The sequence below is a fragment of the Lepidochelys olivacea genome (genome assembly GCF_965140295.1).
Source record: "Lepidochelys olivacea isolate rLepOli2 genome assembly, chromosome: 10".
Classification (NCBI taxonomy): Eukaryota; Metazoa; Chordata; order Testudines; family Cheloniidae; genus Lepidochelys; species Lepidochelys olivacea.
Window position 1 is genome coordinate 20213468 of NC_140420.1, and position 13810 is coordinate 20227277.

The 13810-nt window shown below is 39.5% G+C and overlaps 1 protein-coding gene across 3 annotated transcripts in view; it reads left to right on the forward strand.

The window, feature by feature from the left end:
- The first annotated feature begins 556 nt into the window (after positions 1-556).
- Positions 557-13810, forward strand: part of MARF1 (meiosis regulator and mRNA stability factor 1) — a 35055-nt gene continuing 21801 nt past the window's right edge. Inside the window, exons 1-7 of one of the 3 annotated variants that reach the window (XM_084641299.1) lie at positions 557-619; positions 2916-3120; positions 4623-5297; positions 6388-6562; positions 8537-8763; positions 11089-11206; positions 12202-12374. In XM_084641299.1, coding sequence (XP_084497425.1) covers positions 2974-3120; positions 4623-5297; positions 6388-6562; positions 8537-8763; positions 11089-11206; positions 12202-12374 — 1515 coding nt within the window. In that variant the 5' untranslated portion in view covers positions 557-619; positions 2916-2973. Of the gene's footprint in view, positions 620-2915; positions 3121-4118; positions 4137-4622; positions 5298-6387; positions 6563-8536; positions 8764-11088; positions 11207-12201; positions 12375-13810 lie in introns of those variants that run through there. The other 2 variants (XM_084641300.1, XM_084641301.1) reach the window with 2 other exon arrangements.

Genomic DNA, 13810 nt, shown 5'->3' on the forward strand with positions numbered 1-13810 from the left:
GAGCATTTCCCGCCCTGGGGGGGGGGGGAGGGGGGTAGAGTACCAGAGGGTGTAAGGGTGGAGAACTACCAAGTACCCCTGCTTCGAGGCCTGTTCCAGGTACTCCCCCATAAGCCAACCCCCAGTGTAGAACGAAGGTGACCAGATAGCAAGTGTGAAAAATCGGGACGGGGGGGGGGGTAAAAGGCACCTATAGAAGACAAAGCCCCAAACAGCCTGACCGTCCCTATAAGAATCGGGACGTCTGTTCCCCCCGTAGGGCCCCTATTAGTGTCTAGTAGGATTGCTATAGGCTAGAGGGCTCTGTCTCCCCCTTTTTGTCGTGACGCAGTTGTGAGGCTGACGAGAGACGCAAGCCCTGATCCTGGGAGGGGGATTAAATGTCTTCCCCCTCCCCGACCCACTCCGGCCCCCCCCCCGCTCTAGCCTCGAAGGGGAGGGGGAGTGTTACGGCCGTAGCCGTTGGTTTACGACAGTGAGTTCATTTCCGGCACTGGGTGTTGCGTTTGGGGGCGGAAGCTGCGGAGAGGAGGGGGGAGCAAAGCAAAGGGGGTGTGTGGGGCTGGGGGGAGCCGGGATGTGAAGAGCGAGCGAGCCAGAGGCGGCGAGAGCGGCCCAGGTGACGGAGGGGGAGTCGCGCAGGCGGGCCGGGACGCCGGGCCCGCTCCGGGTGGCGGGAGAGAGCCTGGGTGCGGAGTCAGGCTGGGGGCCTAGGCCTCAAAGGGATCGGGCGTCGGGCCTGGGGAAAGCCCAGCGGGAGGGTGGTGCGCAGTCCTGGGCTAGGAGAGGGCTGAGCACCGGCGGCTTCCCGTGTCTCCGGTTGCGGCCCCCTCCTAACCAAGCCCGGCGCTACTTGGCATCGTTGGGGGAGCCTGCCTGTGTGGGAGCAACGGGGGTGCGGGGTCCTAGGGGCGGGAGGCTCTGACCCTTTCTCGGGCGGGATAAGGTCCTGGTGCTGCCCTGGGCGGGGAGCAGGTCCCCGGAGTGCCGGGGGGGGGGTCGCTTTGCGCTCGCTTCCTGAGCCGCCAAATCTTGCTGCCCTGTGTGCGCCCCCGAGCTGCGACCCCTTTCCCTTAGGCGCTTGCCCACGCGAGTTTAAACGTGTGTTTTCATCCTTTGTCGCCTGGCCATGTGCCCGGGCGGGGCTCAGTGGGAGCCCATTTCCCAGATAAACCCTCGGCAGTTTTTCTGGATTGCTCTTCAAGACGCGCTCAAATTAAACCAGGCTTTCGTTTGGATGTAAGCGTTCCCCTGTAGCGTGTGAACTAAAAGCGTGAGCCCAGAAGAGAGACTGCCTCGAGAATCGCTATTAAATAAAGCAAAACAGAGGGGGGAAGGAAAAGTAAACACAAAAGAGTTTAAAAGAAATCAGACTTTTAAAATCCTTTTGTTTTTAATAATTTTGAATGTTATAATAAGGGATCAATACGTTTATTTGAAAATTGTTATTAAATCGAATGTCCTCTTGAAAGAAACAGACCAAGGTTTCAAGATTTAATACACGTGATCTAATTTTGAAGAGGACAAATATCAGAGTACAGTTCAGAGTAGATTTCATATAGTTTTATTGTCAAATCTGGATAGCTTTAACATGGAATAAAGGCCAGTTCTCCTATTCAGGGCTAAACTTTCAAAAATGTAACTAAAGAGCAGAGGCAGCATGGTTTCTGTTGAATAGAATATATGGCTGTGAAGTCGGGAAGTCTGCATTTCTCATTATTAGCTCTTCTAATAATTTGCTGTGAGGTGTTGGACAAGTTGTTTAGCGTCTTTGTGACTCTGTGAAACAGCAGTCAGGTTTACATACCTCCGTGTGTGCTGAGGATTAGTAAAAGAGCTTTCCTTAGGTAAAGCTCTGTATAAATCCTGAGTACTTAAATTGCATGGTTTGTATTCTCTCATTTTTTTCATTACATTGCACTCACTCTTTGTGCTCTCCCGTTGGACTTTCTGTCATGAAACTCTAGCTCCTGGATTGCGGACATAGCAATTAGAGCCCTACAGCGGGACTGGGATGCCATAATAGTGGCAGTGGATAAAATGTACTTTGTTGTGGACAGAATTGGATAGGCAAAAAAAATCCAGACTGCACTAATTTGTAGGCAAACACTAAATCTCTCGTCAGTTTGTCATAAATAGAATTTCAGCAGTGTAAAACAAGTTTTTCTTTTTTAAATAAAGGTTTTCATACTTTAAACGAGGGATAGAAAGAGAATTGATTCCTATTATAACAGGAGTTAAAGTATGTTTTTACGTGGTTTAAGCAAGATTTGTTTTATTCTTTTAGCGGTAAAAATTGTTTCTGAATTTCATGTATATATAATTCTGTGTATATATAATGTGTACGTGTGTATGAGTGTGTGTGTGTATATATATACACGGAATTCAGAAGCAATTTTTACCACAAAGTATAGTAACCAACCCTTTTTTCTTTTTGTTAAGTAGCATGCGGAAATCTGTCTCTCTTGTGGGATTTGCGGGATCTAAGATATTTTACAGCTGGGAGCCAGATAAAAATGCAAGAAACCATGCGGAATGTGTATTGTGGGACGGGAGTGGGATTAAAAAAAATAGTCCTGCGCAGGGCTATAGTAGCAATATGTGTTGTTCAGAGTGTTGCTAGATATCCGTTGCTTAACTGGTTTTGTGTATTTACAGAAGCCACCATGAATGGATATGTTGCTTATGTTCACTTACCAGTGCTTCAGGTTCCCATTTTAAGATACAGGAGTAAGCTACAATAATAACTCCTATTGTAGAAATAAGTCTAATCTGTGTTCAAACCATTTTATTAAGTTGAATGCAAATAGTGCAGATCTACTGACTTTTCAACTTTGCAGTTCATAAACAAGACAAAAGCATGGCTGTGTTACGTTTTGAAGTATTAATATTTAAAATATGCACAACTTTAACAGGTGGGAAGAATGAAAGAAAGGAGGGATAAAAGAATGTTGAACTATTCTGTATGGCTGTATGATGGAAGGAAACAGAACGGAGAATCTCTGCAGTAGATCATTTGGATGGGTTCAACGACAAGATAATGATGCTAAACCATGGCTCTGGAAATTCTCTAATTGCTTTTCTACCACTGAACAGACTTCGCCTTTCAGTGCAAAACCGGTAATACTTTGGTATACTAAGAACATAACTGATACACTGGAACAGAGGAGTACACCAAATTGTCATATTATACCGTGTGGGGGGGTTCTTCCCGACTTCCACAGGTTATCGACTTATGCCCTGAATCATAAAGATGGTCTTAAGTTTTTATATTAATTATATAACTGCAAGATGATCTTATAAATGTCTAACCCACTAAAATAACATTAATTATCCAGCCACCATATAGATGTTCAATCTACCTGTCAGTAAAACACAGGGGAAATAGATGAGCCTGGTCCTGAACTTCCAACAAATTTGCCAAGATGGGAGAGTAAAATCTAGGGTTGATGACACCTTATGGAAATGGCTGTTTGTTTGCAACAGAGGTGGAATCACATGAAGGGGGCAGACTTGAGTACCCAGGTTACAAATCATCTAGGGCACTGCGGGGGGGAGAAATTCCTCAAACTCCATTTAGCTTTTAGAAACTAATCCTTTACAAATATTGCCAAGATATTTGCCCGAATATTTGTAGTAGTGAGTTCTACAATATATGTGGCATGCAAGTGTATTCCCCTTTATCTATATTATTGTTTTTTTTTAATCTTGCTCTTGTATTATGGGAAACAGTAAATAGGAATACCCAACTGATCTTCTCAGAACCAATAGCTGCTAATTTTGATAATCTCTTGTAGAGCTCCGTATGTTATCCAGTCTTGGCTAACCTAAACATGGAATGTCAGCAATTCTTACACTGTGTGTCTGTCCTTTATAATGCATCTTGCTATAGTGGCTTGGGGTTCAGAACTACTGTTCATCACCCAGCCTCCATAATATTAAGTATATCAAACATCAGTCTTATTAATACCAGGGGCATTCAACATCTGTATGTTGAAAATTGCTGCTTTGTGTTATGTTTGCGTTCATACTTTGTCTTCTATCTGTTTTTTGTCCTTTTAAGGTATTCATCTTTCACCTCATGGCTACCAGTCTTCTTTAATAGCCTTTTCAGAGGGACTTGATCCAAAGCCTAAGTAAATTCTATATGTTCCTGTTATCTTTATCAATTTTTTTTGTTATCTCTACTGTCCAGTCAGCTAGAATTTACCATTACAGAAGTGGTTGTATATCACTGTGACATTACTTGCCTGCTTTCTTTGCAATTTCAGAATATCTGTAATAATTGTCTTAACTTCCTTCTCCACCTCCAACATAGTAGCTGACCTCAGCCACTATCTTTTTATCTCCAAGATTTTGGGGAAATATCAAAACTATACAACATTCATCCCATTAGTTTTGTGCATGCAATTTATATATGAGTTGTATGGATTTCGGCACGTGCAGCTGGTGGAAAGATGGTCCTCTTGATTGTTACAATTTCCTGGCTCCTGTCACTTTCAGAATTGTAACTGGTGTGTGTGTGTATATATGTATATATAATATTTTTTTTTAAACTATAAACTACTAGCTCATACATGAGAGATGCCCCTGAATGTAACTATGTGGCTTATTTTTTCCAGAAAGATTACATGGAGAACAAGAAAGCTGTTGTGGAATTGAAGGATGCTTCATCTCCTCTTCGTGCTGGCTCTAAACTCTTTCCAGCAGTACCACTTCCTGATGTTCATTCTCTTCAGCAACAGCAAATACAGCTTTCACCTAGCCCCAAAGTAAGCTGCTGTGCTCATGGATCTGACTCCTCTTGTACTCCTAAGATGCATTTTGGTGGTGGTGGTGGTGGTGGTAGCTTGATTCATCCTGGCACAATATTAGACTCTCAAAGCACTGGGACAATTACTTGTCAAGTAGGGTCAGGGTTTGCTTGTCAGTCTGCATCTTCGCTCAAGAATGCTCCAGCTAGAAGCAGTTTGTCAGGCATTGCAAGTGACTTCCCCAGCATGTGCATAGAAAATAATGTATCTTCCTGTCAACATCTGCCATGTTGTGGAAAACTCCATTTCCAGTCCTGTCATGGTAGCGTGCACAAACTGCATCAATTTCCAGCCCTTCAGAGCTGCACATCTTCTGGCTATTTTCCCTGTTCCGAATTTACAAGTGGGGCTACAGGGCACTTGGAGGAGCATATTACACAGTCGGAGCTAACATCACGTGTATGCACCAACTCTTTGCACCTAAATGTGGCACCTTCGGTCTGTTTAAAGGGCTCTCACTACTGTAATGAATGCTTAAGCAAGGTTTGTACATTTCTCATTTTTTCTTAAAGTGCTATATGTTGTAAATGCTTAAATAATGAATGTTAACTGGGAGACACAATAGTTATGGTGGCCTATAGTTTGAATTATCTAGTTGATGTTAATACGTAGTTTAAGGGCCATGGTATCAGAAGCCTGCTCTTAATGTGAAGGTGGGAGATTCATGGAGGTAGCATTCAATTTCAGGAAGATAAAGCAGGTTATCTGAGATTATTTATTAATTGAATAGAATCTTTTCTAGTTCTGAAAGGAGCTGCTCACCTGTTCTGACAGCTCCAGATAAAACACTCCATTAGTAGTGATTCTATGAAGGATTACATGCAGATAATCTGTATGCAGCATGAGCAACTGATCAAGATAGATCCATCTCATGAGTTGGGAAAGCTTTTTTTTGAGCATTAAGATCAGCCTTTCTAATCTATAATTTATTTTTATGCTTCAGTACCAATTTAGTACACTTAACTACCTTCAAATTTAAAATCAGTTTAAATTTCAACAGAAGATCAGAAGTGAAGTATAGTTAAATGTATTCTACATCTTGTAATGCCAGGCATCGTTGAAAATGTAATTTGGGTTTTCAAGTTTGGTCTGTTTTTAATGTAGAACTGTACATAGAAAATCACTTCACAGAACTAAACAATGAGGCTAAGATTTTAAAAAGGGTGAGTGATTTTTGGGTGCCTCCATGTTGTATGCTCAATGTGAAATTTTTTTAAAGGCACCTGGGCATTTTGGTGGTGGTTTTTTTTGCCAGAGGGTAGGTGATTAGCACTTTCCGAAAAGAGTGCCCCTTTAATATGTTGAGAAGGGCACTCAAAATCACTAGTCGCTTTTTGAAAGTTAGGTCTGAATACATAAGGGAAGAAAGTCTGTGAGATGAGCACGCTTCATTCAATCAGTTAATATTACTATGGATTAGTTTCCAGATTAACATCTATACTCCCAGTCCATTGGAAGGTTGTTTTGTCATTGACATGAAGAGTAAAAATAATACAAAATGTTCTAGCTTAAATTAATGCATAATATTGTACATTAAACTAATTGGTGTTTTGAAAAAAAATTGCTCCAACAGCCAACCAGAAATAGCTTAATTGATGCTGCTAAAATCTGGCCAAATATTCCCCCTCCTAATACGCAGACAGCACCCATATCTATCCCAATGTGTAATGGCTGTGGAACCAAAGGAACAGGAAAAGAGACAAGTTTATTACTGGCAAGTAGCCTGGGCAAATCACCACAAAAATATGGTAAGACACATTTATTTGATTTAATGGATGCACTTCTTAAAATACCATTGAAAGTTAAAAGGTTATCTTAAAACTGCATGTCTCTCTGAAGATATTTCTTATGAAAAAGACTAAATGGAAAAAAAATTTTTTTTGTTCATTTGACAGTTCTCTGTATTTACTGTTTTCTACTGTATAGTTAGTTTTTCCATATTGTTTGTGTGGACCTTTTGCATAGCAGTATAAGGAAAGAAAACATTGTGGGGGGGGTTTCTTTCTTTTTAAGGAAAACTTAATTGTGAAACATTGGAGTGTATTTAGATTAGGTGTAATACCAGAAACTTACCTTAACCTACTTTTCCAAAATGGACTATGTACCAGGTTGATGATACCTCTTTAATACTTGAAATACTCATATATTTTTGTAAAATTTTAGTATTTGTGCTTCTGGTATAGTTACTATATTGTTATAGTGCAAATTTTTAAAAGACTATTGGCAATTGTATAAAATGATTGATGATATTTGTACAGTGGTATGCTAAATATGTTCTCCAGCTCGATTTGACAGTTTGCAATTTAGGTGTTATGACAAATCTTATTCTGGTAGTGCTGTTGTCTTCCCTTACGGGCTTGAGAGACTTAGGCCTGGCCTACACCGAAAACTAATGTCAACATAGCTTCATTGCTCAGGGGTATGAAAAAATAAAAATGCCCTGACTGATGTGGCTAAAGGGGCCAAACCCCCAGTGTAAATGCTATTATGTCAACAGAAGAATGTTTCGTCATTCAGGGAAGCGGTGTTCCTCCTGCACTGACAGAAAAGCCCCTTCCATCATTGTAGGCTGGATCTCTGCTACAGGGTTATGCTAGCATAGCTATAGCAAAATAGTTATGCCAGTATAGTCTCTGTAGCGTGGATTTTCCCCAGCCTTTTGGTTACCAATAGGAGTGCTGAGTGGCAAGCTGACAGTCCAACTCTCAGTTCTTGTCTGTTTGTGCTCAGCTTGTGAGAAGCTGTGTCATTTCAGCTTGGGAAGCAAATAGCTGTAGCCATTTTAGGCTTTTTATCCAGTTTTATGTTTTTTCCAAGATATGATTTCTGACAAATCCGTGGAAGAATAATTCATCAGACATCATAACCAAAAGTCCACCAGAAAAGATGATGTTTGCATGTTATCTGGCACTTATTCTTTTCTGTCAGTTCTATGTTCACTTCTTTGGACATTCCAATCGCTGACCATCTGTATGGAGTCCCTTTAATTTATCATCCATTGCCTTTGGTTTCTGCTTATTGTAGGTTAGGGTATGTATGTAAACATGATTCAGCTTTTCCTGTGGCCATTCTGTAAGAGCAGAAACTTGTCTTTGTCCCTCCTACTCCATAGCAAATTCCAAGCCTCACATCTGTTCTTCAGTTTAGTTTGTTCGCCTATAGGAGAACCTTGCATTTACTGCGTAGTTCCTTGGTTCTTGATAACCACTTATCCCAGAGTTGGCATTCCAATCCAGATTTCTTTGTTTTTGGATGCTTTCTCTGACACAACATTTTAAACCATACGGTTTAAATATTTCTTTTCCAGTACGAATTCAGTATTCATTATGAACTTTTAACTGTGTGGTGTTACTTCAGATATAATTAAACAATTTAGATAGTCTACATGGCTATTTCTAGCACTGTAGTATGAGCCCAAGTTGTACACCTGGGCTGAGACTTACTGCTATGGGTTTTTTTGCTATGTAGACATACCCCAAATGTCTCTTTTAAATGAAGAAGAATCCTTACAGATCAGAGAACTACAACCTTGGAGGTGTTCAGATGTGATCAGTTTCCTAGCTGTATTTCTTTATGATTGTCTTCCCATGCCTGTAGTTCTTTAACATCTGAAACGTCCCATCTTTTATATGTTTGTCCTTTATGCTTATAACTAGCAAAGTGTCATATAGTCTCAGCATTTCCCAATTTAACGTAAAGGCTGTTTTGTTAAATTTCTACAGGGTCTCCAGAAGTTTCAATAACAGGCCAGGTGCTGGAGAACTTGCCCCCAATTGGAGTCTTTTGGGATATTGAAAATTGCTCTGTTCCCACTGGTCGTTCAGCTGTAGCAGTTGTACAACGAATTCGTGAAAAGTTTTTTAAAGGTCACAGGGAGGCAGAATTCATCTGTGTATGTGACATTAGTAAAGAAAATAAAGAAGTTATTCAGGAGCTGAACAACTGCCAGGTATGAAAATGTTGTAATCTATTTGCTCATGGCATTCTGTATAAAAAATAATGCAGATCATCTTTAATGAACAGAAGCAAGTTTTTTTTTAATTAAAACAGTTTCACTGGGGAAGATAGAAGTTACAATTTTAGCTGAATTTATACATGCATTAATTTTCTTTAGAAAAAATAGACATGACGGCTACCTCCTCAAATGTGGTGTGTGTGTGTTTTTGTTGTTGTTTGTTTAAGATGCACTTCGTTACCTGTGGAACAATCTTTTGTTTTTGGGAGAATCTTTGTTTCATTTGGTAATTTAAGAAACATTTCTAGCACAGTTCACAGAATTTGCAGCTAAATCACCAACTCAGATGACCGGTCAACCCACAAGGTCAACTGAAACTTGTTGCTGATATGAACCTTTCCTAAATGGAGAAAGGGTGCACTGGGTGGAAGGGACATTGGAGCACAGTTAGTGTTGTTTGGGACTCCTTTACTCCACATTGCCACATAATTTTAAGGGAAAGCTTCTTAAAAAGTGTTTGAAAGTGTGGCATTCTAATCTCTTTGGTTTAATTTTTTAAACATTAATACTTTTGTAAGTTTTTCTCTGAATTAATATACACAATCACCATCTTTACTACTTTGTAATGTTTGGGCATTCAAAAATTCTGTGTTTTGGCTGGCAACTAGCCTGCTTAGATTGGGTTAGATGATGTGATAGGGAGTGCCAGACTTCTGTCATTGGGTTTTTTAAGTGGAGGGAATGGGTTATAATTAAGACCCTGCCAAATTCATGGCCGTGAAAAATGCATCACAGACCATGAAATCTGGCTATAATGGTGGTGGGTGGGGTGGTCATGGCATTGCCACACTTCTGTGCTGCCTTCAGAGCTGGGCAGCTGGAGAGCGGCAGCTGCTGGCTGTGCCCCCAGCTCTGAAGGCGGCAGCACTGTCAGCAGAAGTGAGGGTGGCATGGCATGGGGGCAGGGGGTTGTCCGTTTGCAGGGGCAAGGCTGGCCTTACGGGTGGGCAATCACTCAGGGTGAGGTGATCGGCGGGACACCATGGACACACCAGTGTCTGTGCGCGCACACACAGAGCCCAAGATCCCTTTAGCCCTCAAGTTCTGGGTTATTTCCAAGGGTCAGTTCCCTTTATCAGTTACCAGTTTGTGTGAAATGTTAACCCTTCAAGGCTTACCTTATGAATACTAAACAATCTTCAGTAGTAACTTCGTTTACCTAGCAAAAGTTTTGATCACTAATACAATATGCTGAAGTTTAAATATTTCACACTTCAGTTGCATTTTAGCATTCAGTTTCAGTAAATCTTGTCCACTCATCTTGGAACATATTTAGTAGACACTTAAACTGACTAAATGTCTGTTTTCTTTTAATGCAAGTGCCTTATGTATGTTGTGTTGGGAAAAAGAAGGGGGAAACCCCATTTCACAGGTAGACTTATGCTTTGTTAAAATGGTCAAAAATATGTAAGTGGTTTTTTGGGGTTTTTTTTGGTTTTTATTGTATCTGTCTTTTGTTTTTATGAGAACAGTAGTTCAATTCTCCTTTTTTGATTATTGGCACTGTATATTCAGGAAAGCTGACACTTATCAATTGCTTCTGTGTTTTCAAAAATGTGTATCCATCAATCCTTCTGACAAGTTTGTTTTTGTTCACTGCACTGCTGATAGTTTAGCAATTGGTGTATGTTTTCTTTTCAGAAAATAAGTTGAAAATAACAGCTGCACACAATCATTTATCAATAATTCCCATGCATGACTATTTTACAGTTTTTAACTTCAGGTATTCAAAGCAAGGTATAAAGTGTTTCCCTCTTCATAAACAACCCTCTTACTGTATCTCAATAAAATATAGATGCAATACTGAACTATGGTTTGTTCTGAATAAACTAATTTATATATCTATAGTAAAAGTCTTGTTTGCTGTATTATAATTTCCTCACTTATACATTTAAGTGCATGTACCTTCTTTTTTCTCTTTAAAGGCAGAGTTAGATGCGCCAAGGTAAATTAATTAGGTCTGTTTATTTCAACAGGAATCTCTTAGGAATTTTTAACCACTCTGAAGTTCTTATAACTTCTCTAACTTTTTTTTCTCCCAGGAAACCTTTGTTCTAGTTCATATCTTTTGTATACTGTATACTCTATATCATTATCTATACAATGTGCATTAACTCCTTAAAATACATGGAACTATGCAATTTTTTTCAGTGGCTCATTCCTATTATGCGTTTTTAAAAAACCTGTCAGATTTGTTACCAGTTAATGCAGTCTTCACATTCAGTTCTTTCCTTAAGGCATCTTCCTTTAATTCTGCAGGTGACTGTTGCTCACATCAATGCCACAGCAAAGAATGCAGCTGATGACAAGCTCAGACAGAGTCTTAGAAGGTTTGCTGATACACACACTGCACCTGCTACTGTGGTCCTTGTATCAAGTAAGAATATTAATCACATTGAAGAACACAGTGAAAGGTTTTATGTAAGATGTAGGGAACAGAATCTTGTTGAGAATTTCCAGTCAAACTTTCAGACATTACACTGAGTGTTCTTTCCCCCAAGTTGTTTAGAATCCATGCTATTTTAAGCAAAGTGCTCAAGTGAGAATTCATGATGAGTTCCAGTGATGCTGATAGAACAGTAAACTTAACTATAAGAAAATGAATATTACTGTTTAGTGCTTCTGTTAAACCAGGATGGAAACTTATTTGCCACATCACGTTGACTATCATAGACTGCTCTTAATAATAATGGTGTCAGCCAGTAGGAGGCTTAAGTGCCAACTTCAGATAAATTTTATTATATTGAGTACTTGTCTCTATGAAAACTCTCTAAACTTTCAGAGTAGCAGCCGTGTTAGTCTGTATTCGCAAAAAGAAAAGGAGTACTTGTGGCAGCTTTAGAGACGAACCAATTTATTTGAGCATAAGCTTTCGTGAGCTACAGAGTGAGCTGTAGCTCACGAAAGCTTATGCTCAAATAAATTGGTTCGTCTCTAAGGTGCCACAAGTACTCCTTTTCTCTAAACTTTGAGCATAATGAATGCAGATATGTTTAATGCTTCACTATTATAGGAGAATAATACAATATACACACTTAAATTTACAGTCACAAGTATTTAATGAACTGTGTATGTACTGCATTGGGTTTCACTTAAGGCTATAATATTCCATTTTAAGCAAAAACAAATGTTACAGAAACATACAGTACCAGTTTAACTCTTCCTGATTAAATTTTTAATGCTGCTATTTGAACATAAAACCTTGATTCCTAAATTTCTTAAATACTAACTGCTGATTAAATCTCTGCCATGAATGTTTGCCATTGCTATTCTTTCCCTGAAAGGTTTTTTTGTTGATGTTTTGGTGACAGAGCTTTTTAAAGTAGTCTTTTTAACCACTAATATTTGCCGGTGTGTGTGTGTCTGTTTCAGCTGATGTAAACTTTGCTTTGGAACTCAGTGACCTGAGACACCGGCATGGTTTCCAGATAATCTTGGTACATAAGAACCAAGCTTCTGAAGCACTCTTGCATCATGCTCATGAGCTTATCAGATTTGAAGAATTTATTTCAGACTTGCCACCAAGGTTACCATTGAAAATGCCAGTAAGTGACTTTTGTTGTTGTTGTTGTATACATTGTAGAAAATATGAAATAGATATTGACCTTTATTTCCCTGATTGTGGGAGAAGTAAGTGAATATCAGGACACTTCTCAGCAGAACTGCTATTTCTCACAAGACTGTAACTTTTTGGAATTGGTCTTAATTTCAACTGAATACGTGAGCACTAATCCCTAATCATTAAATGACCAATATCTATTTTTATCAATGACTTACCTAAAGCTTAAGATTTATTAAAATGAAACAATAAAAGCAGAAAAAAGTAGCAATCCAGTTAAAATCCTCATTGTTTACCTAATGAAATGTGCATTTTGTATAAAAGTTTGTTAAACTCAAACACTGTTTCTCTTTCAGTGCTAAAAGCAAGCTGTGTCGGAATGCACTTGTATTTTAAGACAGTCTTTCTGTGCTTTTGTGGTATAAACAAAAGATAAGAAATGTGCCGTAACAACTTATTTACTCTAGGCTGCCTTGATTTTTCTACCTCGTGAATGTGATGTCACTATCTTAAAGAAAAGGCCCCTTTAAGGGAAGATTTCATATAAATTAAAGAATCTCTTTAACATCAGGAAAGCTGATGATCTGGTTCACATCATGGCTGGTGTATTTGGTGAAAATTCTTTCAAGTTAGGCTGGATGGTTCTTCCTTTGAGAATTCTCCCCTCTCTTCTTTCCCCTTCAAAATCAGCCCCTTTGCAATGCAGTTTCATCCTTCGAGTCTCACTTGGAAGGGTTATGAAACACGCATGAAAGAGTTAAAATTAGTTTTAAAGTATTCCTGCTGGAAAGGAGTACTGATCTAGAAAACGATGATAGATGTCTCGTTTTTCTTATCCACCCACCTCTTTATTTGTAACATGTTCAGTGAGCAGACTGTTGGCCTCATCCTCAATCTGCTGGGCTAGGTATAGTGAAATTGTAATAAGGCTGATGGCAGTGGAGGCTGAACTCATTAGATGACTTGGCATGGAAGGAGCTGTGCAGTTTTGGACTGTTTTTCCACCACCGTTTAACCACCAGGTCTTCCATAAGTTTCTAAATGTAGCTACATACATTAAAAATGTCTGTTTCCTGAGTCACTCAGATCTTAATAAGGGTTAAGGTATCATCTGAGAATGGGTGGGAAAGCAGTTATTTTCTTAGTTTTGCATATCTGCACTTCTTGAGTAGGATTTTACCACTATTGGTAATCTTGTGGTATTGAAGCAGCAATTCCCGATTTCATTCCAAAACATCCCTCTGTATTTATCTCAACTTTTTATACCTGTTCCTCAATTCTGTGATTGCTATTTCTTCCATTCTCTCCTCTTTCTATCATTGCAGTACGCATAATTTTCTGAATGCTCCAGCTAATGGGATGACTGCTATTCTGTGATGGGGTGTATCAGGCATTTGCTGACCTCTGCCAGAGGCCCCACTG